At 37.8% G+C, this 27977-nt stretch overlaps 1 protein-coding gene across 4 annotated transcripts; it reads right to left on the reverse strand.

The window, feature by feature from the left end:
- Nucleotides 1-1121: 1121 nt before the first annotated feature.
- LOC107744688 (myosin-10-like) lies at nt 1122-27977 on the reverse strand. Of its 4 annotated transcripts, none has more exons than XM_016558496.1 (43): nt 27780-27977; nt 25502-25658; nt 24171-24198; nt 23560-23677; nt 22770-22817; nt 21428-21520; nt 21266-21329; nt 20913-21011; nt 20667-20810; nt 20328-20542; nt 19830-19982; nt 19573-19746; nt 19302-19475; nt 19101-19215; nt 18231-18302; nt 18119-18139; nt 17549-17754; nt 15084-15205; nt 14801-14870; nt 14416-14576; nt 14237-14345; nt 13574-13705; nt 13242-13448; nt 13022-13159; nt 12821-12944; nt 11607-11778; nt 11293-11505; nt 10393-10537; nt 10074-10280; nt 9250-9354; nt 9019-9171; nt 8684-8932; nt 7503-7715; nt 7178-7390; nt 6885-7046; nt 6495-6623; nt 6319-6407; nt 6012-6135; nt 5718-5926; nt 4445-4553; nt 3625-3797; nt 2980-3006; nt 1122-2228 (listed from the first exon to the last, which is right to left on the reverse strand). In XM_016558496.1, exons 1-43 carry the CDS (start codon nt 27888-27890, stop codon nt 2039-2041), a joined length of 5937 nt encoding a protein of 1978 aa, XP_016413982.1. In that variant the 5' UTR covers nt 27891-27977; the 3' UTR covers nt 1122-2038. The 4 variants fall into 4 exon arrangements, with proteins under 4 accessions (XP_016413982.1, XP_016413983.1, XP_016413984.1 ...); XM_016558497.1 differs by lacking the exon at nt 18119-18139 and adding an exon at nt 22485-22496; XM_016558498.1 differs by lacking the exon at nt 2980-3006 and adding an exon at nt 22485-22496.

Raw genomic sequence — 27977 nt, forward strand, 5'->3', positions numbered from 1 at the left:
ATTCTGTCCAGTGTTACTGACTGATACCCTGCTAAGTGTAAACCCATCCTTACCCTCCAAATCTCTTTCATTTCGCCTTGTTTTCACTTAAAATTGCAAACTATACAACAACCATGACATGTCTATGTGCAGACAAACAATCAATACAAAACAAAATAAATAGATTGCATACTGGAATTCTCTTACTTGATAAAAATTACAACAAGTCAGTAGTTTGAAACTGGAGCCGATGTGTTAAGACATAAATTAAGAAATCCTAACTACCTATCTATATCACTACCAACAAAAGCGTCCCTTTAGAGCTACCTAACTACCTACGCACAGTATCTAAGAGGGTCTGATCTGCAGCACAGATACCCTGAACTTAATAGGGAGTTGAACTGAACACTAAAGTTTGAATGAGATCACAGCCGGTTTATTTCAAATATCTAAGAACTGTTACTGTTAAATCTACATGGAGGTGAAATCTGTCAGCTTTGGCTGTTTTTCTTTTGTTTTCTGCTGTAAGTCCAGTATTTGTTTGACCTTTAAGGTTTTTTTTTTTTTTCCCTGTATCGCCATTTTGTCTTATGGACAGGTTATGGCTAAGATGTAAAAGCTATAGTGGACGGCTCAAATTTGTAGTATATTAATTTAATAGAAAAGCATTTTTCTCTTTCTCACTTTTCTGTCTGTTTTATACAATCATAGCTTTGTGCATGTAACTTGTCATCTATGGAAGCCCCTTTTTACATCAGAGTAAAGTTTAAAATCACACTGTGAGATATAAAGTCATAATGTACGATAGAAAGTCACATATTGACATAACGTCAAACTGTGAGTTACAAAGTCAAATTAGTGGAAACAAACTCGCAAGATGTAAAGTCGTAATTGCGAGATATAAAGTCACACTGTGAGATATAGACACATTTTGAGATATAAGACCACAATGTGAGTTATAAATCCGCAATTGTGAAAACCAAACTTGTTCGCGAGATGTAAAGTCAAAATATTTCAAAAGAAAATTGAAATTGAAGGATATAAAGTCACACTGGGAGATACAGTATAAAGTCACAATTAGCAGAAACATATTCGCAATTGCGAGATATAAAGTCACACTGTGAGATATGAAGTCACATTTTGAGATATAAGGTCACATTGTGAGTTATAAAGTCGCGATTGAGAGAAAAAAACTTGCAATTGCGAGATATACAGTCACAATATTGAGAAAGAAAGTTGCAGTTGTGAGATTGTGAGATATAGTCAAATTGTGAGATGTAAAGTCAGAATTATGAGAATCAAAATTATAATAGTGACATATTAAGTTGCAATTACCTTTTTTTTCTTTACTGGGGTGGAAATGGGCTTCCATAATCATCATCTCTGCCTAATTATGTATAACAAAAAGCATTGTCATCTATGTATCTGAAGTAGAGCTATCATGTTTAAAATTTAAACACAGAGATATTCTAAAATACCAAAGATACATCCTTGTACCTGTTCAATTCTCAATTTCTTAAAACATAACATTATTTTAGGAGTGAGAGAGAGAAAGTTTCTCAGTGCTTTGAGGGTTTGATGGCTTGTGCAAGCACAGATGATGCATTTTTGCCTGATCTTCGATCATCTGTGCAATACCCGATGGCCTTTGATTGCCATCAACACGCAAATTTCTCCTAAACACATGGCTTTTGAATGATTGAGAGAGAGCTTGAGATGGCCATCATAATTTTGCCACAACAAGCCTGATATTCTGCACTGATATACAGTACTTACATTTCCCGAGGAATGCTGGGAAATGTAGTTTTCTTTTCTCCCCTTTAACTTAAAAACTGCAGTCTTTACTAACTGCTTGCTTGGTTTAAATAGTTCTAAAAGAGTACTGCATCAAACTTTCTCCATCTTGCATGCTAAATCATCTGTTCATTTAAAAATCAATAAATCACATTAACTAGGTTCAAGTTATGTGTGTCTGCACAGATGTTCTGTTATGTGTACGATTGCAAAAGCTATGTGAGTTAAACCAGTAAAACTGTCCATCTATCACACTCTCCCCTTCTTATTCAGCCTCTGTAAGGCTGTAGGGAGGAGGGGGCCCCAGGGTGTTGTCTGAGGGTGTGGGGGTACCCGGCGGGCCGCTGGACGGGGTGGGAGAAGCACCTGGATCCTCAGAATCAGAGTTCTCCTGAGAAAGGTCATCCACCAGAGCCCTGCGGCCAGCACGCATGGAGATAGGGAGCGGAGCTCTCCTGAGACAGAGACACAGACATAGAGAATAAACTGCAATTCATGCACAAAATATACAGTGTCCCCAAAACATTATTTACACATTAGACACAAAATATCAAAGCAATCTGCAAAAAAAAGGAGACATTCTTTTCTAGATATTTTCGCACAAAGCAGTTAATTTAGAACATAAGTTATTTGGCGATATATTTTGTACAGTGTAATAACTTTTCGGTCAAATGGTTTGCTTTAAAAATGTTTTGTCCAGTAAACAAAGCACAAGCCAAAATACAGTGCTTTTTTGTCATGTTTTGCTTTAAAACGTTGTCCTATAAACAAGACAAAACAAAACACAAGCCAGAATAGTTTAATAACTTTTTGTCAAATGTTTTGATTTAACAGGTTTTGTCCTATATAAACAAAACAAAACAAAACAAAAAACAAAACACCTTGTTTTGATATTTTGTTACCTAGTACAAAGATATTCAAACATTTTGAATTGTGTGATTTTTTGGGGTCACTGTTTATGAACTGGAAGAAAGAAAGAGGAAAAAAGTCCATGATTGGTGTAAGACAGAATCTGTGATACATCACCATCTATAAACAGGAAGTGACCCACAATTCAATGTAAACTACATCTAGGACTAAAACAGGGCACCTCTACACCCCTCTACAATCTCAACAGGGCGCCTACACACCACCAGAAGCAAGAGGAGAAAGGATCATTCTCAGAGAGGAACATAACGCACACAATGTTCACACATGAAAACCTACTGTTCTGACTTCTGCCGTTCTGTGACGCTGAGTGGGCGTAGGAGACAAACACACAAATACGGATGGACACAATCAGATGAGTCAATGAGTGAATGAAACATGCACATACAGTGAAGAAATGGTTTGATGACATGCAAATATATTTTTGTAAGAATAACAGAATGACTGGATCTTTTACTCTCCTAACCATGAAATGTGGCAAGTTTCCAGTGACAAGTAATTTTTCTGTTCACACTGAATGCAAACTGCTGCAAAATGTGACAGTCACAGCCAATTAGAGGAGACATTTGATACAGACTTTAAATAGTGGATGTATGTACATTGCTACCTCAAGGGTTATTTCTACCCAATCTAAGCCTTAAAAATGAATGTTTTTTTTTTCTTGGTGAAAAAATATTATTGGTATAACCTAGTTCAGTACAGATTGATTCAGTCATATTAAAATAATACTTTTGACTTCAATAAAAACTATTTATTTAGATGTTACCGCATGCAGAACATTTTTTAGAATACAATACAAGATACAGCAACGGGATTTTGGACTGAGCATATCAGAAAACCAAGTGACTCTCTTGTCATGGTCAGGGGTGCTCTTTTTGAATTTTACACATAAACTAGCACCCTCATAACCATCCTAATCTTTACCTGACTTGGGAGCGGAGAGTGTTGAGCTCGCGGTTCATGCTCTGCATGCTGTCGCTCATTTCCTCCAGCTCTCGCTGTAGTTTCCTGCGCTGAGCGTTGGAGCGAGAGTTCTCTTCCTCCACCTCCTCTAACTGCCTCTTCAGCTGACGGAGACGCCCCATAGACTTATCCAACTAAAAAAAGAGAGATTTTAGAATCGTACAATTCCATGTGTTTTACACTACCCATAAGGCATAACCCTGTGCATCCTGCAAATCTTGTGATGAGTTTTCGTAGGTTAATGAAGGCTGGCAAGGTAGCATTAGCTACCTATGTTATGTAATCTAAGCTGTTTTACATTAAGAAATTAAGTTTTAAGATAAGAAAATGCATTAAAAAGAAGAAAAACAGACTGAACTGATCATTAGCAGTGCTTTGTGGGAAGAGTTCATTCATTCCCTCAAGCTACACACTATTATTCCTTACATTGCCAGTTAATTTCCTAATCATTCAGTTTTAATGTGATTTATCTCAAGCTGACTGATTCGGCTGAAAGTTTAGAACTCTTTATTGAAATGTTTTATGGAGATTGTTTTATTGAAAGTCTAAGAAGAAAATGAACAGAAAAATAGAAACAATCTGTTTAGTGTAACAAGTAGTGTAAAAATTATGCTTAGCCTATGTCCTTTAGCAATGCAATTTTGTTTAAATAAATAAAACATATATTTATACATATTTTATTAATTATATTTGATAGATTTTATTAAGTCCGTTAAGCAGACCACATGAAATCCTTCCCAGTTCACCAGTCTGAGGCACTGATGAGGTTTTTGAGCAGTACCTGTTCTCTATACTGATCCGCATGTCTCCTTTCATCTTCCACCTGTATCAGAACTTCTTTGAGTTTCTTCTCTGTTTTCCTCATCAGCTTACTGGCTATGGCTCGCTCCCTAGGAAGGGAGAAAAGGGAGAGAGGATGCAAAAAACAGTCACATTACTGGTTTGATCTTCAGAGTAAATTTAGATCCTTAAAAGAAGAATTTCAATTCTTCTTAAAATTTTCTCGCTTTTTCATAAACTGTATGCTCTTGTAAATGCAATGAAATTTAATAGTAACCACGGCTAACAAGCTTGATTTTTAGTGAATAATTTTCATTTGTTTGTCACACAAATCTATCAAATGGCTTCCAAGCACATGAAATATCACACGTAAGTCGTATAGGCCACTTTTAATGATATACTTTTTGTCCTTGGCAGGTCTTGGTAATGCCTGGTCCCCATTCACTTGAATTGTAAGTAAAAGAGCAGTTCTGACCTTCTGCTAAACTTCTCTCTTTTTTTTTTTCACGGAATAAGGGGTTTAAAAGACAATTCATATTCAATAAAATTACTGATTTAACTGTACTGACACAATTGGATGAGAACGTCATTTGAACTGAATTGAGCTGAATAATGACACTAACTTTGCAACATCATCACTGTTATTAAACTGAACTGAATCAACACTGAACCTACTTGAGCTGAATACTGACACTATTATCTTCTGTAGAGCTGCTTTACAGTTAAAATTGATCAAATGACAAATCTTACAACATTAACACTTATTTTCCTGTTTATTAATGTGAAGCTGCTTTGAAGCAATCTGCATTGTATGAAATGCTATAATAATAAATGTGACTTCTCTGCTAAACTTCTCTCTTTTTTTTTTTTCACGGAATAAGGGGTTTAAAAGACAATTCATATTCAATAAAATTATTGATTTAACTGTACTGACACAATTGGATGAGAACGTCATTTGAACTGAATTGAGCTGAATAATGACACTAACTTTGCAACATCATCACTGTTATTGAACTGAACTGAATCAACACTGAACCTACTTGAGCTGAATACTGACACTATTATCTTCTGTAGAGCTGCTTTACAGTTAAAATTGATCAAATGACAAATCTTACAACATTAACACTTATTTTCCTGTTTATTAATGTGAAGCTGCTTTGAAGCAATCTGCATTGTATGAAATGCTATAATAATAAATGTGACTTCATTTGACTTGGCTAGAATAAGAAACCATACAGGTTTGGAAAGACATCTGTCCCCAACTGTTTTCTTACTGTCTCTCCTGCTCCAGTTGTTCCTCCATAGATTCGATCTTGGCCTCCAGGGCGGCGACACTGAGGCGATGTTTCCCCTTCACGGCCCCCTCCATCTCATTGAGACGAGTTTTCAGCTCTTTATTCTGCCTCTCCAGAGTCTCCCGTGTGCTCTCGCTCTTCTGCGCCAGCGTCCTCTCTCCAGATAACTGGACTGTAAGTGTCTCAACCTAACAGAAACAGATGGAGAGAGGGGCTCGGTCTCTGTGTGTTTTTCTGATAGTATAGTGCGTGTTTGTATGTTTCTTTGTGTACCTGTAAGGTGCTCTTCCTCTGCCTCTCGGCTAGTAGTTCAGCGTTACATTGTTCCTCCTCCAACTCTTCCTCCAGCTGAGTGATTCTGGCCTCAAGACGCCGCTTCTCTTCCAACAGTGCAGATCTGCAGGGGAAACAAAGTTTCACAACATGAGTCCTATTAACTTTTTTAATAAACAGGCCTGGTGTTCAATAACGTGGACCTATGAATTGTGCACAATAAGACAAGGAACATGTATTAAGAAAGTAAAAAGGGGTAATTTTAATTTCATCATCACTGGACCTCAACACAAGCACAGATACTGACTTTCCAGTTGTACTGTTGACGATTTCATCTGCAAGCTCATCTCTCTCCTGTTGGGCCTGTCTCCGCTGCCTCTCAGAAACGGCCAGCTCCTGAGAGAATGTCAAAATAAGAAAAAAAAATATTAGAGAGACGCACAGAGTTAAAATATCTTCTGGGTTACACAGGCAGTAACACACCTCTGTCAGCTGTAATAGTTCTGCTTCCAGCGTCTGCAGCCGTTTCTCGCTGTCCTTTGACTGGGCGACAATCTCGTCTCGAGCTAACTTGGTCTCATCAAGCTCACGAATAAGCTCCTTCATCTGAGTCTGAAAAACACACAGGAACACAATGAATATTCACATAAGGGCTCTTCAGCTGTCAGCCTGCAGGCCAAATCAGATTCATCTATCAAATTTATACGGCTCCTTTAATTTATTTAAACGAAATCTGATCTTTGTATTGAAATACATTACAATAAATATTCCAAACGTCACTCCTGATAAGCAACTAGTTATAATCACAACTCTCAACAACACAATTTTATAAATGTGTTGTGATTTATATAATGGTTAATTGAATCGACGAACCTGGAGACGTTTCATCTGTCTAAGTGCTTCCTCTCTGCCTCGATTGGATGCTTCCACCTGAGCCTCCGCTTCCTGCAGCTCTGTTTCCAGTTGTTTCTTGACAGTCAAAGCCTGAGCTCTCTGAGTTTTCTCCTCCTCAAGCATTGTTTCAAGTTCTCGCACCTGAACAAGTGATAGAAGAAACAAATATAGAGCAGGAGAGAAAAGGAGGTCAAGATCAGTTCTTTTTAGCCCTGGACATCTTCAGATATTATCTCGTATCTTCACTTCTTCATTCTGCTGAAGGCAGTTACCTGTTTGTTGAGTGCTCTCCTCTTTTCTTCCCCTTTCTCCTCCTTAGTGCTGATCTCTCTCTCAAACTGAGCTCTAAGAGCCTGAAGGGTGACTTCCAGTCTGAGGCGAGCGTTTTCCGCCTCTGCCAGCTCATCCTCCAGCTCCTGGGTCTGTTCTTTCATAGACTGGGCTTCTGTCTCTAAAGCCCGTCGAGAACGTTCTAGCTCATGCACCTGAGGAGGCGTGACAAAGAGAAAGAAAAATAAAGATACGCTCTTGTTATTACTATGTTATTACATGTTAATAAATATCATATAATTGCATTGGTAAAAAAGCAAGCTGTACATTTTTGCCCACGTCATCTTGGGCATTGACGAGCTGCTCCATCTCCAGGCGGAGCTGCTTATTAGTTCTCTCCAGCTCATCTCTCTGCTCTGTTGCTTCCTGCAAGGCTCTAGAGAGAGACAGGAAACGCGTCTCTTTCTCTCGACTCTCTGCTTCTGCGCGGTCCCGTTCCTCCTGTAGACGGGCACTAACTGCTTTCTCCTCTGCCAAACACTAAAGGGTAAAGATCAAACGGTGATGAATATCTGAGTATAGAGCTGCACTTCTCTTTTCCAAGTTTTTTACTTTTTTTACCACAGTCAATCCATCCATTAATCCAACCATCTATCCATCATCAACCAGTCAATCTGTCCATCCATACATACATCTATTCGTCATTCCATCCACCAGTCAATCCATCCATCTCTCCAGCCTTCCAAGTCAATCCGTTCATGCATCCATTCATCCAGTCAAATCATCCATCCATCCATTCAATTCACCACCCATCCACCAGTCAATACATTCATTCATCCAGTCAATTCAACATTCATCCATCCAATCAATCCATCCCTCCATCCATCATCCATTCATCAATCCATCCAATCCATCTCTCCATCATCCCATCAGTCAATCCATCCATCCATCTCTCCACCATCCCATCAGTTGATCCATCCATCCATCCATCCATCCATCTCTCCACCATCCCATCAGTTGATCCATCCATCCATCCATCCATCCATCTCTCCACCATCCCATCAGTTGATCCATCCATCCATCCATCCATCCATCTCTCCACCATCCTCCAGTCAATCAAACATCCATCCAATCAATCCATCCCTCCATCCATCATCCATTCATCAATCCATCCAATCCATCTCTCCATCATCCCATCAGTCAATCCATCCATCCATCTCTCCACCATCCCATCAGTTGATCCATCCATCCATCCATCCATCCACCACTCAATCTATCCATCCGTCCATCCATTAGTCAATCCATCAATTAATCCATCCATCCATCCACTACTCAATCCATTCATCATTCCATCCATCTCTTCATGCATCCATTCAACCAGTCAAACCATCCACCCATTCATACATCCCTTCGATCCACCAGTCAGTCCATTCATTTATCCGGTCAATCCACCCTTCCATCCATCCATCCCTCCCTCCGTCCCTCCCTCTCTGTGTTTCCTATTGTACCTGATCAAATTTCTTCTGCCGCTTCTCCAGAGCAGTGCAGTTCTGTCTTTCTCTCTGTAAAGCAATGGTCATGTCCTCTATCTCTTCTCTCAGCCGTTCTTTCTGTCTCTCGATGCGTTCTTTCTCTTCTTCTTTTGCTCTCTCTCTCTGTATGGCGTTCTCCAGCTCTCTCTGCATCTTCCTCCTGGCCTCCTCCCCGGCCTCCACCGCTGAATTCACTTCCTCTGTCTGCCTTTTTAGATCAGACAGCTGCATGGACACATAAACATAATATCATAAAACAGAGTAAAGATACAACAACAGGTTTTTTCTTGGGTGAAAAAATGGATGTGTACCTGTTGTGTATGGTTCTGAATCTGGCGTGTAAGTTCTCTGGTCTTCTCCTCCTCCTCCTCTAGCCTCTCCATCAATCCAGCTTTTTCTTCCTCTAAAGCACGTACACGTGAGCCCAGCGCCAACTTCTGCCGTGTCTCTTCCTGCAGTAGCTCCTAAAACGTAGCACGCACATACAAAGCATGCTTAAGAGGCCATCACATTCACAGTGTTCAAACACACACACTAGTTACCTGCACATCGTGTAGTTGGCTCTCCAGACTGCTGACCTCCTTACTCAGGCGGTGAGATTTGGACTCAGATGAGGATAGGGAACTGGAGAGAGACTCAAGCTCCGACTGAGAGGGAAAGATTTCAAAGTTAGGATGTTTTTAAAACTGGTTTGCTTCATTGGTTCATTTGTAACACCATGGTTGGTCAACCAGCCAATTACCAGCTTGGACCAGCTAATGACCAGTTTGGACCAACTAGAAACCAGCTACCATGTACCAAAACAGCTACCAGCTTAAACTAGATTTTTTTCAGAAAGGAAAGGATGTCTGTTAAATATCACGGGCAAAAAAACTCTACTGTATTGTCATTGTCTACTTTCAATAGTGTAGCAATGTACTGTATGAAGCATAGCTTATACAGAACTTACATTCAAACCAAGCAGCTTTCTTTTGATCAGTGCAGCTAATTCACTTAATCAACTTGAACCCACTGCAAAATCTGCAAGGGGAAATCTTTTGCCCTCACGGGAAACTCCCAATCACATAGAATCTTATTGAAATGGATTTCTGGATTTCACACATGAAAATTGGCCTAAAAACACACATTTTGAACCGAATTGTACCAAACAACCTGAGCTTACATGAATTGTACATCTTATTAGGTAGACTTGGGTGCTGTTCCCTGGTGCCCACCAGAATTTGGAAAACCGTTTTTTTTCCATAAACCAAGATATTGAACTCTGATGCAAAACAGGCTTGAGTCCACACTGTGAAAGTAGTGGCCTTAGTCGACAAGCAAAATGCTTCCAATTAAGCCCATTTCCTCTCTTTTTTCCCATTTTTACCTGGAGTTTACAGAGTCGTTCCTCTCGCTCCTCTCTTTCTCTCTCAGCCTGTGCAAGGCGTGCGTTGAGTTCCTGTAACTGTCCCTCTGCTCGCTTTCTGCCCCTCTCGCTCTCCATCTTCCCTCCCTGTAAAGTCTTCAGCTCAGCACTCAGGTTCATGCGCTCCTCCTCCAGAATGGCCTTCGTCTTCTCCAGAGACTGACGAGACTGTGAACATACACGCACATCAAAGGTTGGCAACTTACGCAAACATACCTGACTTCCCAGTGTAACAACAGCTTGTAAACATGTTTTATTCAACGTAAACGCTAAGACTCACTCTCTTGGCGTTGTCCAGCTGCTCCTGTAGGGAGTCTATAGCAGCGGTGTGCTTGATGCGGAGCTCTGACAGCTGGGCTTCATGACGACGGGTCTCCTCCTCTAAACATCTCTGAAGCTCTCCTAATTCAGCCTCACGACGAGACCTAAACAAACACGCACACTTAATCTGGTTAAATAAAGCTGTCCAAAATGCCTGTGGTTAACTACAGTCTACCCTTCTGAAAAAGAAGTACGCTTAATTGTAATGAATGTGCACTTGAAGTGTAACTATTTTTTTAAAAACTGCACTTGTAGATAATATAATATTAATTAAATAAAAGGCCAGTTAAGTGTGTATCATAAAACTATTCTCTCTTTAAGAACACTTAAGCACACATTTAAAAAGTGCACAATTAAACGTTTTAAAATACAAATCATTATGTTTTAAACTTTTGTTGTTTTAAAGTACACTTATTTTGATGTGTTGACCAACATAGAAAAGCACATGTAAATTACTTTTAATAAATTAATAAATTGTGTAAAGTAACTGTAGTGTGTTATTTAATATTACATTTAAAGTTACTATATTTTAAATGCACTAAATTGCAATTTTATCATTACAAATGTGTAATTACACATAATTTAAATATAAACTTCAATAGAAATTACATTAACATGCATTAAGTGTCCAAAAACATTACTTAAATACATATTTAAGTACATATACAAAGTATATTATTTCTGTAGTAAGTACTCTTTTCAAAAGTGTATTTCTTTTTCACAAGGGTAGAATGGTGATTTTCTCATTAGTTGACTGTTTAGTGACTGTTTAATATTGAAATCAATCTTTAAAATGTATGCCTTTTTGTATGTAAAGATTTTCACTAGATATGATTAAAAACAGTGCGCACGCACGCACCTGAGCTCTTGCTGAGCAGCTGTAGTGTCCAATGTATCTTCTAGTTCAGTCCTCAAAGCCTCTAACTCCTCGCCCAGATCTCTCCTCTGTTTCTCAGCTCTCTCCCTCACCCCTCTTTCATTCTCCACCTCCTCTTTGAGCTCAGAGACCTGAGACATGGCCTCTCTCAAGGCTCTCTGAGCCTCTGCTCGACGTGCCCCCTCTTCTTCCAGCCTGAGAGAGAAAAAATGATGAGATGTCATTCTTAAGTACTATTACTTCTTAAAGTGACTGTGCTACGAGTATTCGCTATAAGGTAGATTTTGTGCATGTACCGTGACTGTAGTGTGGTGATCTCTTTCTCTCTTTGGCTCACGCTGCCTCTCAGCTCAGTGACGAGTAAGCTCAGGTCAGACAGCTGCTCTTGGGCCTCCACTGCCTCTCCTTCCATCCGCCTCTTCCACTTTTCCTGTTCCAGACGGCCAGTGCATTCCCTCTTCAGACGCTCTAAGGGAAAGGAAGAAACATTTATATATCTGTTTGTGTTGTGTTTATGTACCTGTAAAGGAATAGTCCACCCCAAAAATAAGATTCTGTTAATTATTTGTTATTTCTGTTATTTATTTGTATTCTGAATTAGCCTCCTGCTACCCCAACCTATTAGCTGTTATTTCTACATGGAAGACAAAAGGAGATTTTTTTAAAGAATTGATGCTGTCCTTTTTCATACCAATATGGGTCATACTGTAGAGAAAATGTCTTTCAAGCTTCAAAAAGGACAAAAAAAACACCATTAACACCATTAAAACACAATACATTTGCCATATAGTTCATATGATTTGTTCATAATTTAAAATAATACATTTTCTGTTTTAATACATTTCAAAATGTAATTTATTTCTGTGTTGGCAAAGTTGAATTTTCAGCTGTCATAACTAAAGTCTTCAGTGTCACATGACCATTCAGTAATCATTCTAATTAGTTGATTCAAGTTGATTGAAGTCCCTGTAAAGTCAATCTCATACTGTAGAGAAAATGTCTTTCAAGCTTCAAAAAGGACAAAAAAAACACCATTAAAACACAATAAATTTGCCATATAGTTCATATGATTTGTTCATAATTTAAAATAATACATTTTCTGTTTTAATACATTTCAAAATGTAATTTATTTCTGTGTTGGCAAAGTTGAATTTTCAGCTGTCATAACTAAAGTCTTCAGTGTCACATGACCATTCAGTAATCATTCTAATTAGTTGATTCAAGTTGATTGAAGTCCCTGTAAAGTCAATTCTGAGAATTGTTTCTAAACGCATTATAAATTTTCCTGCGAGTGGGATTCTTTGGTAAATTTAAAGTTTTATTTGCATTTAAAATTGAATTTTTTTGTAACAATCAAAAGTCACTTTTGACTGATTTAATGTGTCCTTACTAAATAAAAGTAAAATAATCTCAATAAATAAATAAACAAACAGACATACTGACCCCAAACGATTTTGTAAGTAAAGAATGTTTTCAATTTTCAATGCATAATTAACACAAGGACAGTTACCTTCTAAATCAGCGATGACAGCTTCCTGTTTGTTTTTCAGCTTGTTAAGACTCTTCACCTTCTCCTCTTCCTCTGTGAGCTGATCTGTCACTTCATTCAGTCTCTCTTCCAGCTGTTTTTTCTCCTGAAAGAGAGAAAAATTCATGAGCCACTGTACCATTGGAGCTGCATTCAAACAACAATCCTCTTCTCTTTAACTACCTTGCTTAATCTGTCTCTCTGCTCTCCCAAAGTCAAGGTCTCGGCCTCCAGACTTTTCACTTTGCTTTCCAGGGTGACTTTCTCCAGCTGGAGGCGCTGACGTGTCCCCTCTTCCTCCTCTAGCTGTTCCTCCAGATCCTGAGCGAAAGAAACAGTGATGTTGACAGAAGATCCTCAATAGTGGGCACCAGACACAGACAGAAACATCCATCCTCCTCACCTGCACATGTTGCTGTATTCGCTTTTTCTCATTGGTCAGCTGAAGGGTCCTCTCCTCTTCCTCCTCCAATCGGCTCTCAAGCTCTCCCAACACATCTTCAAGTTCATGTTTGCGACTGGCCAGCCGTGCTCTCATTTCCTCTGCCTCTGCGAATAACTCTGCCTCCGCCTGCAGCTGGTCAGTCAGCACTGACTTCTCCTCCATCAGCTTTCAAAGAGGACAACAAGATGAATGTGGAAATCAAACAAATGAACACTTTCTTGTTTTGGTGTACATGCTTGTTTGGTCAAACATGCTCAACAAAATTGAGTGAAGCGAGGAAATAAAGTTACCTGTTGGTTTTTTCTGTCCAGTTCAGAAAAGTCATGCTCTAGTTTACTCAGCTTGTCTTTGGCTTTCTGAATCTGTGCTTCCCGAGCTTGAATCTCTTCATCCTGGCGGGTCACCTGTAGCAAGGGCTTCACCTGGAGGAGAGGTCAAAGGTCACAAAGCAAATTAACACAAAAGACATGCATGCAAAGTTTGGGGTCAGTATGATTTTTTTAAAATAAAGAAACTAATATTTTAACAGCAAACATTCTAAAGGTTCTTATTACACTGAAGACTGGAGTAATGGCTGCTGAAAATTCAGCTTTGCCATCACTGGAATAAATTACATTTTAAAATGTATTAAAATATAAAACTATAATACTATTTCACAATAATAGCATTTTTACTGCTTTTGATCAAATATATGCAGCTTTGGAGAACATAAGAGACTTCCTTCAAAAACCTTATCGACCCTAAACATTTGAACTGTGTGTAATTCTGAGTATCCAGTAAGAGAGTATGGGGCACATTACCACTTTATTACATTATATATTGATAAAAAAGTTCCATAGTATTTGTGTTTGCATGTTAGCATTCTAACTAAATGCATTACCTTAAAATATCATCATTGGGCCTACTTAATTTTTTGAAGTTTATATGACATGTTGTGTAGTGCTGTGTGTTACCTTGGTGAAGAGTCTCCACCACTGCCAGTTTCTGAGCTTCAGGTATGCTGCACAGTTCCTCTGCATCACACGCAGAGCACTGAGCTGCTGCTGCTTCTTATGGAACGCCCTGAAAGAACACGTCAATTAATACGCATACATACACATATTACACACCACAGACACACACAGACGTTTACCTCCTGGCAAGGTATCCACGGGCCACGCTCTGGAAGCGGATTATGGTGTCAGTGATCTTCAAGTCTCGTTCTTCCTCCAGGTGAGCCAAAACTCCAGCCCGGAAGAACACCTTACTCTGTCCCACCCGGAAAAGATTCTTGTCCAGCTCCAAAGCACTGATCTATAAGTACAGGAACAATACATAATCAACAACCTGTATTAACTAAACTCACACTGACTTAACAAAACACTAGAGCATCATTGACCTTTCCTACTCTGATCCCAAAGCATCTGTGCTGTTCACATTTATTAATCAGAATCTAATATAATATAATATAATATCCTCTATCAAATCAATATTGTGAACTCAGCCAAAAAGGTTTATGTTTGAATGACATCACTTACCATTAGCTCACACGCCTGTTTGCCATCCATAAAGGTTCGAGGAATAGCATTTGGAGTCAAGATCTCATACCTGAGACAAATAAGACAATATAAGATTTCTCATTTATGTAAGCTATAAACGTTTACTTACTTTACTTATGTTAATGGGGGCATTCCATAGACTTATATTGTTTTTATATACAGTTAGTTATGAATAACCTAACCTTTTGGTTTTGCCTGATTTAGCTCACTTCTGGGTACATTTTTTTCCCTCAAAACATGGTTAAGCAGGATACACACACACCTCTGTCTGAACTCCTGGAATGGGATGCGGTTTGGGAAGCCCTGTCTGCAGATCCTAATTCCCTCCAGCACCCCATTACATCTTAGCTGATCCAGAACCAAGTGAGGACTCAACTTCCCTGCCTGTGATAATTTAAAGAACAAAATAAATAAAACGATGAAACAACTGATATTACATTCAATACTATTTTATACTCTAAATAAATTAAAAATAAAACACATCAAATTAAAAACAACTATTTAAAATGCTATATGTGAATTTATGCATCAAAACATTACAATGTACAATATGAAAAATAGCTATTCATGTTGAGATTTGCTAAAAATCTCATGTAAAAAAATACATTTAACAATGACAGCAATGACAGAGTGTTAGATGACAGCAAATCTAATCTAAGGCTGTATCCGAAATCACCCCCATACCCTTAAATAGGGCACTATTTGAGGGAACAGCCATTTTTAGTGGTGTCCGAAACCATAGTGGATGTTCTCCATGCACTCATGCAATCCCACAATGCACCGCAAAAATGAGTGTACAACCGGTGCACACTCAACTGCTAGAGAATACCCATAACGCACTGTGAGAGTCGTGCACCGAATGAATTGCCGCGCCTCGCCAGAAGATGGCGCCCGCAGCTGAATCATCCATCCATCCATTCATTTTACAAAGCGCTCGTCCATGGCGTACAGCGTAATACAACACAGGTATAAATTCATTGTAAATTGATTATTAAATTGTTTAAATAGGGTTTATACATACGGAGCCCCGCACATGACATGCAAGAAAAAATAAATAAATCGTGCACACGATTTACTAATTTGTTCCCTCGATGTACTAAAACGTGCACATGATTACTATTTCGTTACCTCGATTTGCTAATTCGTTCCCTCGATTTGCTAAATCGTGCACACAATTTACTAATTCGTTCTCTCGATTTATAAATCGTGTGCACGATTTAGCAAAACGAGGGAACTAATTAGTAAATCGTGCGCACAATTTATAAATTGAGGGAACAAAATAGTAAATCGTGCACACGATTTAGGCTACGTCCACACGAAGCCAGAGCTTTCCCTATCCGATCTTTTTTTTCCCTCGTCTCAAGAAATATCATTGTCCACACGAAACCGACACAAAACGATGTAGGTACATGCCAGGCCAGTATGTGGCGCTGTAATTCTGCCACAGAGATACACTAAAAATGGAGAAGAAGACTTTGACTGTGCATAAACCTTGTGCACGGTATACAAACAAACATTGAACAATACATTTATTAATCTGTGTTAATGTTAGTTAAAGGTGCAATAGGTGATTGTCTTCAGAAACATTTTTTGTTTTGCTGGTTGAAAGTCTCTTCGCATCCCGATAGCAATCATTAAGTTAAGTGGTCTAAATATATTTATCTGTATTTATATATTCTGTGGAAGGCGTAGGACCAAGAAATGTTCGTCCAATCAAAACGCTTGGTCCAAGCTTTTTAATTGGCTTTCCTACCTGCCTGTCAACGTATGTATCTGCATACCTCTGCGCACCGTGTTAGCACAAACATGATCGCGCGTTCCATCATGTTTTTGCAGACCAAGCGAGAATGGAAGCCCTTATTAATGTAATATTATGCGTATTGTACTGTTTTCTCACCAGTGAATGAGACATAAGGTAATCTGACAGCTTTGCATTCAACCCTTCACCAACGCTCTCTCTATTCATGTGCTGCCTGTGCACGTCCATGTGTTTTGGAGGAGGCGTGGCTTTGGAGAGTGATTTGCAGTGAGGGTGGGATCTTAAGCTTTCAAAGCTAGCTTGCTATTGCTAGTCTCTCTGAAATCGCCTACACTACCTTAAACTAGATTACTAAACATGAACTAACAATGAAATATACTTCGAAAGCATTTATTAGTTGTATCTGTTAATGTATGTTAGTGTATCTGTTATGTTATTGTAAAGTGTTACCAAAAAGTGGATTTTTAAATGAATCATTTGATTGCACAAGAGAAGAGATGAGCCGAGAGGAACAGAGGTGAAAAAAGGAGGGGAATATAGGAGAGCTTGAGTTATTCATAAATTGGGTGGCATGTTGGGAGACAGCTGTCTTATCCCTAGAGGAATTTCAAATGATTATTAAACAGCAAGCACAAACTATGCAAAAGAGGCAGTGCTTCCGGTGCACACAGTGTCCAAATTCACTCACTCCTTCTAGTGAACTGAATTAGTGACCTAATGTAGTGAATGAGGGTATAGGGGGGTGATTTCGGATTAAGCCTAAATGAGCATGCATACTTAAATAGACAATATTCACCGATAACAATACATTTTAATTAACATTTTGTGCAACCCTACAATAAACATTTTACTATCAGTTATATACTATATGAAACTTTTAAAAAGGCACTTTAGTCAAATGTTAAGTTCTCATTAAGAAAGGAGAAATACCATGGCAATTATCTATTTTTAGTAAGATTCTTTCTTACCCTTTTCTCATGGTTAGGGATGATGCAGCGCAGGAAGTTGGGGTTGGTGTTGCGGAGGGTGGCCATCAGTTTAGTCAGGGACTCTTTGTAGAGTTGTCCCACCGTGCGGAACATGCCCTTCTTCGTCTTGAGCCCGGCAGCCCCAAAACTCACCGGTCCACTGCTCTCACCAGATGACACCTGATCCAGACCCACAATCCTCTCCACTGACAAGCACAAAACAGGGATGTTATTATATAAAATGAACATGTGCATTGAGCACTATGACTTTACATTAGTGCTATTAAAACATACATACTGTACAAGAACCAGAAAGATATTTTTTTCTGTTCAGGTAGAAGTCTTAGTATGAATGTATTGTACTGAGACCTTTAACATTTACCAAACAGAAAAAAAATCTACGTTTAAAGCACATTAAGAAAGATGCTTCACGATGAATAAACTAGAGACAAGCGGATCACAACTATCTAATGTTAAACCAAACTGAACTAATTAGAATGAGCTCTATAGCAACCCATGAAAAGAAAAACTACACATTCTGCTAAACTACAGTGCAAAACAGCAACCCACACATCACATCACAATCTGATGCTATGAAAGAGATGAAAGAAAGAGTGAAGGGTTAATCAACAGTTAGATGAACTGATGGAGAGGTTAAAAGAGGAAGAGCAGAAAAACCTACTGCTGTCAGTGCCATTGGTTTGCAGTGTGGCATAAGAGTCGAAAAAGTACACGCGAGGAAGAGTTTGAATATCTGAGAGAAGAGAAGAGAAGAGAAGAGAAGAGAAGAGAAGACATCACAAAGCAAAGCGTTAGTCTATAGTAGATTACATTATTAAATATTAGTAGTGAAATGAAAAATGAATTATTAATACTGCATTATCAAACATTTATTAATAAATAATTGTACCAGTTTGTAATTGTACCAAACAATTCATTTATTATTTATTATTGTTGATGATGTTAAAAATAATAAACATTAATAATTACTTATTTATTTATTTAAACAAACAAATTATTATTAGTAGTAGTAGTAGTTGTCTTGCTTCTGAATTTGAAACTTTGGGAAGTAATAATAATAATAATAATTGCATTTATTTGTTTATTGTCTTCTGAAATTTTGGAAAATTAATAATATTATTATTATTAATAATAATAATAATACCAACAACAACAACAACAAGATTATTATTTGTTTATTTGCTTGTTTCTGCTTAAAATATTAGTAATAGAATAAAATAATAATATTGCATTATTAACCAATTATTAATAAATAACAATTATATATTATCTTTAAGGCTGTAATTAAGCCACTTAAAGGTTTGTATTGTTTGTACCACTTTGTAACTGTATGAAGAAATTAATTAATTTATTGTTGGTGGTGATGTTGTTGATGTTAATAATAATATCTATTTGTTATTCATTTAATTATTAATTTATTTATCCTAATAATAATAATATTATTAATAATGATAATAATAATAATAATACCTGTATTTTATTTGACGACTTGATTTCATTACTTTACTTTACTTTACTTTACTCAACTCACCCTCCCTCCAGAGCTCAGAGATGAAGGGGTCAGATGACTGGTGCAGGAGAGACGCAATATTATCATTCAACGGATCCATGTTCTTTATCAGCCACTCATCTGCCTTATAGTCCACCTAGAGTAAGAAACTCCATTATGACTTCATGTTGACTAGAAAACAGAGAAATGGAGGATACACCGTGGCAAAAATATAAATCTGACCTTGCCAGCATAGTGTAAAATGGAGAAGTCGGCCTCTTCTTTAAGCTGCCTCGGCCGCATGAACTTCGAGTGTGAACCCTGCTCAGCTGACAGCTTGTCCACAAATGAGCGATCAGTTGCCCTTGGAAACCAACACTCCTCATCCAACAATGCCAGGACGCCAGGAGGATGAGCCTGTGGAGCAAACCAGTCAGAAACACTATAAAGACACAGCATGTCAAATCAGATGGTTCTCTATGATGTGAATTAAGATCTACACACACACACTGACCGGTCTCTCAATGAGGTCGATACAGGGCTGAAGATCCAGACCGAAGTCGATGAAGTTCCACTCGATGCCCTCTCGCTGGTACTCCTCTTGCTCCAGTACAAACATGGTGTGATTGAACAGCTGCTGTAGTTTCTCATTAGTGTAGTTGATACATAACTGCTCGAATGAGTTCAGCTGTTGTGAGAGAGACAAAGGGAGAGATTAATATTTACCAGCAGAATAATAAACAATCACTAAGACCCTCGCATATCGCCCACCTGGAAGATCTCAAATCCAGCGATGTCCAGGATCCCGATGAATGAGGCTCCCTGACGCTGTCTGCGGTCCAGGGCTCTATTGATCCGGTGCACCAGCCAACGGAACAGACGCTCATATGTGGCCTTCGCCAAAGCCTCCACTGCGAAATCAGCCTGAACACACCCACAGAAATGGAAAAAAAAGAATGTTTCTATAGTACAGCATTGCTGAAGTAAAAGTATATTACTGTAGGTGGTCTTAATGTGCGACGATGTTCACAGCTGGTTCAGACAAAAGCTGTGATATATTGCTTGATGCTTTGACACCTACTAAAAATTAGCCATATATTACAATTCTGAAATATGAATATTTAATTAGATTTTACTTAAGAATTAATATTTAAATTAAGTCAATCGTTTTAGTGTAAAAATGGTCCCTTTCTGTGTCAACGAAGCTATTTGTAGTTCTGTACATCTGTAGTATTTCAAAGCACTACATGAAGCCACAAAAACACACACCTGCTGCTTGGTCTGAGCCTTCTGGACATACTCGCGGCCCACTTTGATGCGAGGAGTGAGAATGGCTCGGCTAAACTCCAGTACACTGATGCCCAGCAGGTGGCTGAGTTTCTGCGCTGCTGTGTCATCCGGCATTGAGGCCTGATCTGTGTTCTTCTCTTTGTGAAACGTGATGTTCCCAAACTGCAGCACTGCAGAGATCACCTTTAACATAGCTGAAGAGAGAGAGAGATAGCAGGATGGACAGAAGGACGGAAAATCAAATTTTTTTTGTTTTCATATTTTATAAAATCTTGTGGATGTTTCCTTCTAGATCTATTTGAGACCCTCCTCTCTTACATGTGGATTCTTCCTGTGTGAAGCCCATGATAGTCACTGAGTCCATTGTCTGAGTGAAGTTTTCTGAATCACTCTGACCCGGAACAGGAAGTGACCCCCCGCAGAGGAAGCGATACTGATCCGCACTGCCCAGCAGAAGTTCCTCTACAGAGAGACAATGGATAAATAATTACAATAATAATGTTTGCATAGAAGAGAACAGAAACCTTTATATTTCTGACGCTGTGTTGTGTGTGGTCTACTGACTTCTCATGGCCTCAGAAGCTCCAGAGAGGAGCTGGTAGAAGATATGGAAGGTTCGCTCGTCTTTAGCCTGACGAATGGCTCGAGACTTCTCCAGCAGATCTGATACACGTGCGGGTTAAAGAAAAATGCACCAATATATACCTTGTTTATATGCTGTACATTAGAGGCTTTACTCATTTATTGAGTAAAGTAGCCCAAATTTATGAATGGCATTGGATAACAAAATACAAAGTAGTATCTGCAAACAAAGATGCTTTAACTTTTCTCACAACTAACGTTACTTTTCTGAGCAATTTTTTTTTTCAATTATCAAACTGGTGTAAAGGTGATTTTAGTGAGTGTATGAAGGATACAGGTCTCAATATTAGCACCAACAATATATCCAGCAACATCAAAATTGATCCTGATGAATTTGCCCTAAAACAAATTGAAAAGCATGTCAGACCAGATCAAAACATCAAGATTTATATCTAGGTTCAAGTGATGACGGTTAGGTGTACTGTTGCAGAGCTTACAAATCTAGAAGAGTTGTCATTTTTGACAGTTTTGGCATTGCCAAAGGCTTCAAGAATGGGGTTTGCCTGCAGTAACTGTCTCTCCAGTTCCCCCTAGACACAGGACAGGAAGAACAGCATGTTAGAGCAGGAATATTACCCACATTCCAGCAAATATCCCACAGGAAACCTCTGCATTCAGAGACCCCGCAGCACCAGCACCAGCAGCATATGACTGCAGCCAAACAACTCTCACACTCTCTTGCACAAACACACATACATGTTTACTTCACTAAATGGAGACTTACCACAGACGTCTATTCATTTTAAATAAAGCAAATTATAATTACTACAGAATCCAAAGATTAACTTGGTGATTATCAAGGTGTGGGGTGTTGATAATACACAAAAAAGGGGGTTAATTAAAAAGATAATAATAAAATATATATATATTTATATAAATATTTATATAAAAATTAAATATTTTAAAATAAAGTAAATGTATTATTTATTATTTAGGTATACAGAAAATAAAGAACAATCTAGGCAGTTAATTTAATTTTTAAAAAATTGAAAGAACATGCATTGTTTTTTTGTTTTTGTTTGGTTTTTTTAAAGAAAGAAGAAAAATTGCATAAAACATTTTTAATAAAATCAAATAAATAAATGTACTTTATAGTTTAATAAATATAAACTATGTAAATTAGGTCAAACTAAATAAAAAAAAAACACTGCCCTAAACCAAACCAAGAAAATTGTGTACAATAAAGAAAGGAAATAAATAAAAATAAAAATTAGAAACAGAAATTCCTAAATTAAAATGTCCTAAATTAAAGGTCAGAACCACACACACACAGTGTTGAAAGTGCAAACTCATAAAATTGCAGCTCAGCAAAAGCCTTTAGATGAAAAAAAAAAATCCATGTACAGGGCAGATAACCTCTGTTTGGTTTCGCTCTTACCCATGTAAACCAGTTTGGTCTATATAGGTCAAAAAAATACAATAGCAAAGCTTTAATATGCATACAGCGCTCCCTACAGGCCCATAGTGGAAGCATTAGAGCACAACCATACTCACATACTGCACAGTCTGTTAAGAGTCCACAAAAAAGAGAGAGATGGAGTGGTTGAACAAGTGAACAGGACAAACAGGGGACAAAAAAATAGAACATATTGATGAGCAAAAACATAAAAACATGGTTAAAAAACAAAGCAAAACAAATAAATCCACACAGATTAATTGGACATATGATATCACACATTATGAGGTAAAAGTGGCAGGACATGAATTAGAACCGCTGTAGTCTGACTTCCTTCCTGTCAGCCGGATTTGTCAGTCATGAAGAGAAAAACCCCCACTCACCCTGTTCACAGCGCTACTGCCACGACCCAGAGAGCGCATACCATCCATCTTCAGCGCAGAGCATAGGACAAAGAGAAAGAGAAAAGAAGAAAAGAAACAGCAGGACCCAGGAAAGAGAGGAGACAGGGAGAGAAGAGCAACCAAGAACAGCGAAAATTGAAATATTAGAGAAAAGATGCATATAGCCAACAGATACACCAACACTTACAGCTTTATAATTCAAGAGTTAACAATAAGGATAAGCTGTGGCAAGTGTGAAAGTTCCAGCTGACATTATAAACAATATTTAAAACAATTGACGCTATTTTTAATTTACTTTTTTTTTCTAAATAAATTTTGATTTCCACAAAATAGTATAATTTTCATTTTATTATTTGCCATTTATTGGCTATCAGCAACAGCATAACAAATTATCATCCGCATTCGTTATCGGACATAATTTTAATAATGTATAAAACTCAGCATTTAATGAAAAATATTTTGGCAGATTTAATCAAAAAATGTTGCTAAAAATATAACCATATATAACCAATAGAATTTTTATTGGTGAACATATTGGCAAGGCAAGTATAAACAACCGACACTGGATCTGCAGAACATTAATATTGTATTATTGCATTATGTATTATTTATCCTTACTGATGAACAGAACTTCTGTAACAGAAGTGAGTTATGGACAACTAGGCAGCAGCAATAAATAAATACATAAAACAACAAAATCAAAAGGTAAGCATGTGCTGACTTGTTAGAAAAGCAGAAAAAGAAACGTATGGCAATCCCCAGTCCTCACCTGAAGGGCGCTGTCTTTGGGACGACCCAGAGTGCCAGACTTGTGTGAGGATGCCACATGTGCCAGATACTGAATCACTTTTTTTGTGTTCTCTGTCTTTCCTGCACCGGATTCCCCTCTGAACACACACACACACACACACACACACAAACAGAACAAATAAACCACCTTCTGCTGTAAAATAGGTTTAGACTATTTTCAGAGTTATTCAAACAAATACGAGCAGATGACTTAGCTGGAAGATACTAAACATATGCTGGAACAAAATTAGTAACACATGTAAAGGGACAGAAAATAATGATCTGTGGAAAAACAGATCGTCTGTCTGAATGAAGTAAGTTCATTTACATTAAACCAGGACTGAGGGAATAAACAGGGCAAGACTTTCTGGTAACTTTGACTTTTTGTGGCCTTTAGGCTTCTGCTGGGTCTACTAAGAGAAACAAGTCAAATAGCTACAACTCAAACTTACATCTCTCCAACTTAAATGTTCATTGTTTTCCAGTCATAAGAAATCATGAGTTTTGATGGCCTGAAAGAGCTGAAGAATATTATTCTGAACTTTCTGCTGTAATTCCACAAATATGTAGTCAAACTCAAATATAACTCACGTGCACAGGATGGACTGATCTTCTCTGTCTGTATGAGGGAAACAATACACATGAAGAGGGACATTAGCATGACCAATGAACAATTAAAGTGATTGCTCTCACCGATTTGAATATGGCTCTGAATTATGTGACTGTGAATATGAAACGTATGCTATTTAAGAGAAAACATATAAAGTAACGTAATAACCATGCTTAGAGAATAATAACTTATTTATAAGGATTCAAAGGTAGAGGAGACACCCAAAGACACTGCACGTATAACACAGTTACACAAACATATTCATATTGAGAGCATCTACACTGGAGATTCTGAACCAGGTTTTGATTCAGGACCCAGATTTTACATTGGACAATGGAAATAAAGCTGAAATAAAATAATGATTAAAAATACTTATTAAAAAAGAATATTTCCATTTCTGAAATAAATAAGTTTCATCTAAAGTACTAAAATTGCTAAAACTGAAATATAAAGCAAAACAGAAATATAAAAAACTAACACAAATGACAAAAGCACATAACAAAATTACTAAAACTTAAAATTAAAATTTTTAATATTAAATTAAAGGCTAATTCAAAAATATTAATAAATAGTATATAGCATGTATAGTATATAAATAATGCTAAAATAAAAGTTGCTAAATTGTATTAGCATTAGTCCCAAGTGACGCCTCAGGCATCAACAACAAAAGATGTCAGTGTTTTCTCCTCCATTTTAGAAGTTGCTAAGCCTATTTATTTTGCTATTTTACCTATATGCATGATTATATGGTTTGCAACTATTTACATTTAGCATTTTTCTCTGCTGTTCGCAACCCAATCAGAACAGATCTGCAGCGCACCAGCTCAACAGAAATCATCAAACTGTATCTAGTTAATCCATTAATGAATAAATTAAATTAATAAATAATGTTTATAAATTGGACTTCCAGTTGTATTTTCTATCTCAAAGTCTTTAGACTAAAAAATTAGAACAGTAAAACTTTCTGACACAGTTAAAAAACAAAATTAACATTATGTCATTTATTAGAAATGAGTTAAGACTCATGACATAATCGGAATGGCTTTTTCCCTGAAAACACACACACACACACACACCGGTCTGGCCAGTTTATTAACCACAGACACACCCTGAAGAGCAGGATACGGGGTGAAAATGCCAAATCTCAGTGTCTCAGTCATGCTTGGGGTTTCACACTGTTACCAAGTATGTGAAAAAACTTGAAACAACGTGAAACTGGCTCCTTCTTTCTAAATATTTTGATGCAGAGGTGTATGAATAAATTCACATAAACTGAAGCAGCCTACAGCAGGTTAGTTGGTTGCCATGGTACCTTGCAGCATGCTCCTGTAGGCCGCCTCTGATATGGCGTAGATATGTGGAGGCATCTCATGCCGTTTCTTCCCACGATACATCTCTATGATGGATTCTGTATAGATGGGCAGGTTCTTATAGGGGTTGATCACCACACAAAACAGGCCGGAGTATGTCTGTCAGACATCACACACAAACACCAGAATTCAGACAGATTGAAATAATGATCTTGTATATGTAGAAACTATTCTTGGCAGAGCTGCACAGACAGACCACCCACAGACTGCCCACAGTCTGTTCACTGACTGCCTGATGGATACTGCACACAAAACTAGCAGTTACTTGCAAAAATCAGAAGCTCAGATCTGATTGGCTGCCTTTACCCAGATTCCTTAAGTCACAGTGCTCAGGTTTTGATCAGTCCAACGCACATTTTCAAAGTGTTCCATGATGTTTTTTAAAGAGCTTTAGGTTTGCTGTGCTTGTTTGTAGTACTGCACAATTTGGGCAAAAATTTTATAAATCAATGTAACTATTATAAAATAAAAACATTAAACAAAATTAATAATGTAAATTGTAAAATAAAAAAGAATTCCGTGTAAAATAAAAAACAATTTAGTGTTTAAGAAAAATATAATAATAGTAATAATAATATTTTACAGTACAACTGTAAAATTACAATAATAGTATTTGAGTCTTAATTTCTTTATTTTGAGCTTTGATTGAGCTTTTATTTTGGTGGAAAACCGAAGGGTTAAAGCTTCTCCTTTGTTGGCAAATATTTACAACAGAACAGCACAACCCAGATGTTCGAATTTGTGCAACGCATTTTATGGACGACAGTTTTGTGAACCTAGGAGAGTAGCCTACAAGGCTGGCTGTGCAAAGGCTATTTCTAAAAAAAAAAGGGTAAATTCCGACTTTGCTATGACAATCTGGCGCTTATTCTGAATCAGCTTCTGTAAGTATGTTTTCTTAATAGTTGAAGTATTTGCTATTGACTGTTCAAATGCGGAGTTTTACGCCGTGTAGAGTATCACGTCGTGTGTGTGTGTGTGAGAGAGAGACCGGGTCACATCACAGTGGAGTCAGCTTTCTTAATCGCGGCTTGTGTACTGCAAATACATACGAACATCATCACTGTGTCTGTCACGCGACTCTGTTGCCCTTTCGGGCTTAAACTGATGGTAAAACTAACGACATTATTAAAGGGGTCATATGATGCGATTCCAAGTTTTCCTTTCTCTTTGGAGTGTTACAAGCTCTTGGTGCATAAAGAAGATCTGTAAAGTTGCAAAGACTAAAGTCTCTGTAACACCAAATACACAAAATAATGATCTTTAAAACAGCATCATGTGACCCCTTTAATTTTAGTCAATTTTACTCTGACGAAAATATCATCTAATTTTAGTCTATAACATCTTTGTCATTAAAGAAAATATTTAACATTTTATTTAACATTTTATTTAATAATTTAATCATGTATTAACATTTAACAAAATCAGAATGTCCAACTGTCCTTACTCATCCTAGCACATAAACTTTAATGGAATTTTTGACTTTATACACATATTAAGCATTTCCATTCCATTTTTTTTTAAGCACAAATTTCAAAATCGTATAAAAATAGATGGATTTAAATCTAGCAACCCATGTCAGATTCAATCACTCATAAATGGCGCATAAAAACAAAGCAAACTGGTCAGTCACTATAAATGTCGGTCAGACAGTCTCATATAGATTGGTGGTTGTTTGATCAGAATAAGCTGTGAAGTGGACCAGACTTTATGCCAATAGTCAAAAGAGGCATGTTTGCCACTGTACACGATGGTCAGAAATATGATGCCTGTTCTGAATATTCTACATACCTCCCCAAACACTGAAATGTGAAATATTCACATCAATATGATCTTATGCACTCATTAAAATTTGATTACTGAACCAAGTCGGGTAAACACTGGGCTCAAGTGACTCGTTTGACAGATGCGTTATGAATAAGGGCCCTTGATCTTGTATGTGTATGAAGGCATCTGTGCATGCGTGTTTGTACTTTCTTGGCTGCGTTCAGCATGAAACCTGAGCGGAAATTTGAACTGCGAGTCTGTGATGAACAAACACATGCGTGTGTATCTGTGTGTGTAACACTATCCTTCTCGTTTTCTCAGAGAAAACCCATGCATTGCACACATGCCCACACACACTCATGTGATGGCAGGGCACAGTGGCAGGCATGTGTCAGGACTGAATGATTGCCAAAAACAAGTGGGGAACCATTCTGACTAAAGGGAAACACTCACATATATGAGTCCTGAAAAGTATCTATCTCGTAGGTTGTGTAAGACAGAGGCCTCATTGAGGCACGTGAGATCAGCCATGTCTTCAACTTTACTGAATCGGGGCGGGTTCATCCGCTGGAGCTCCTCCCTCGAGAGCGTCAGCTTCCTCCCACTGTCTGTAAGCTCCACCTCCACCTCGTCGCCCCGCTCCTCGCGCAC

This window comes from Sinocyclocheilus rhinocerous, unplaced genomic scaffold (genome assembly GCF_001515625.1).
Source record: "Sinocyclocheilus rhinocerous isolate Xijiao unplaced genomic scaffold, SAMN03320098_v1.1 scaffold498, whole genome shotgun sequence".
Lineage (NCBI taxonomy): Eukaryota > Metazoa > Chordata > Actinopteri > Cypriniformes > Cyprinidae > Sinocyclocheilus > Sinocyclocheilus rhinocerous.

What these genes read in the sequence shown, in the direction of transcription:
- LOC107744688 (XM_016558496.1), bottom strand. Translation starts at nt 27,890, where the DNA reads ATGAACCCGCCCCGATTCAGTAAAGTTGAAGACATGGCTGATCTCACG. An exon ending in AACAGGCGTGTGAGCTAATG is followed by an intron (nt 14,577 to 14,800) that starts GTAAGTGATGTC and finishes CTGTACTTATAG; the next exon opens with ATCAGTGCTTTGGAGCTGGA. An exon ending in GCTGCTCAGCAAGAGCTCAG is followed by an intron (nt 10,538 to 11,292) that starts GTGCGTGCGTGC and finishes GTGTTTGTTTAG; the next exon opens with GTCTCGTCGTGAGGCTGAAT.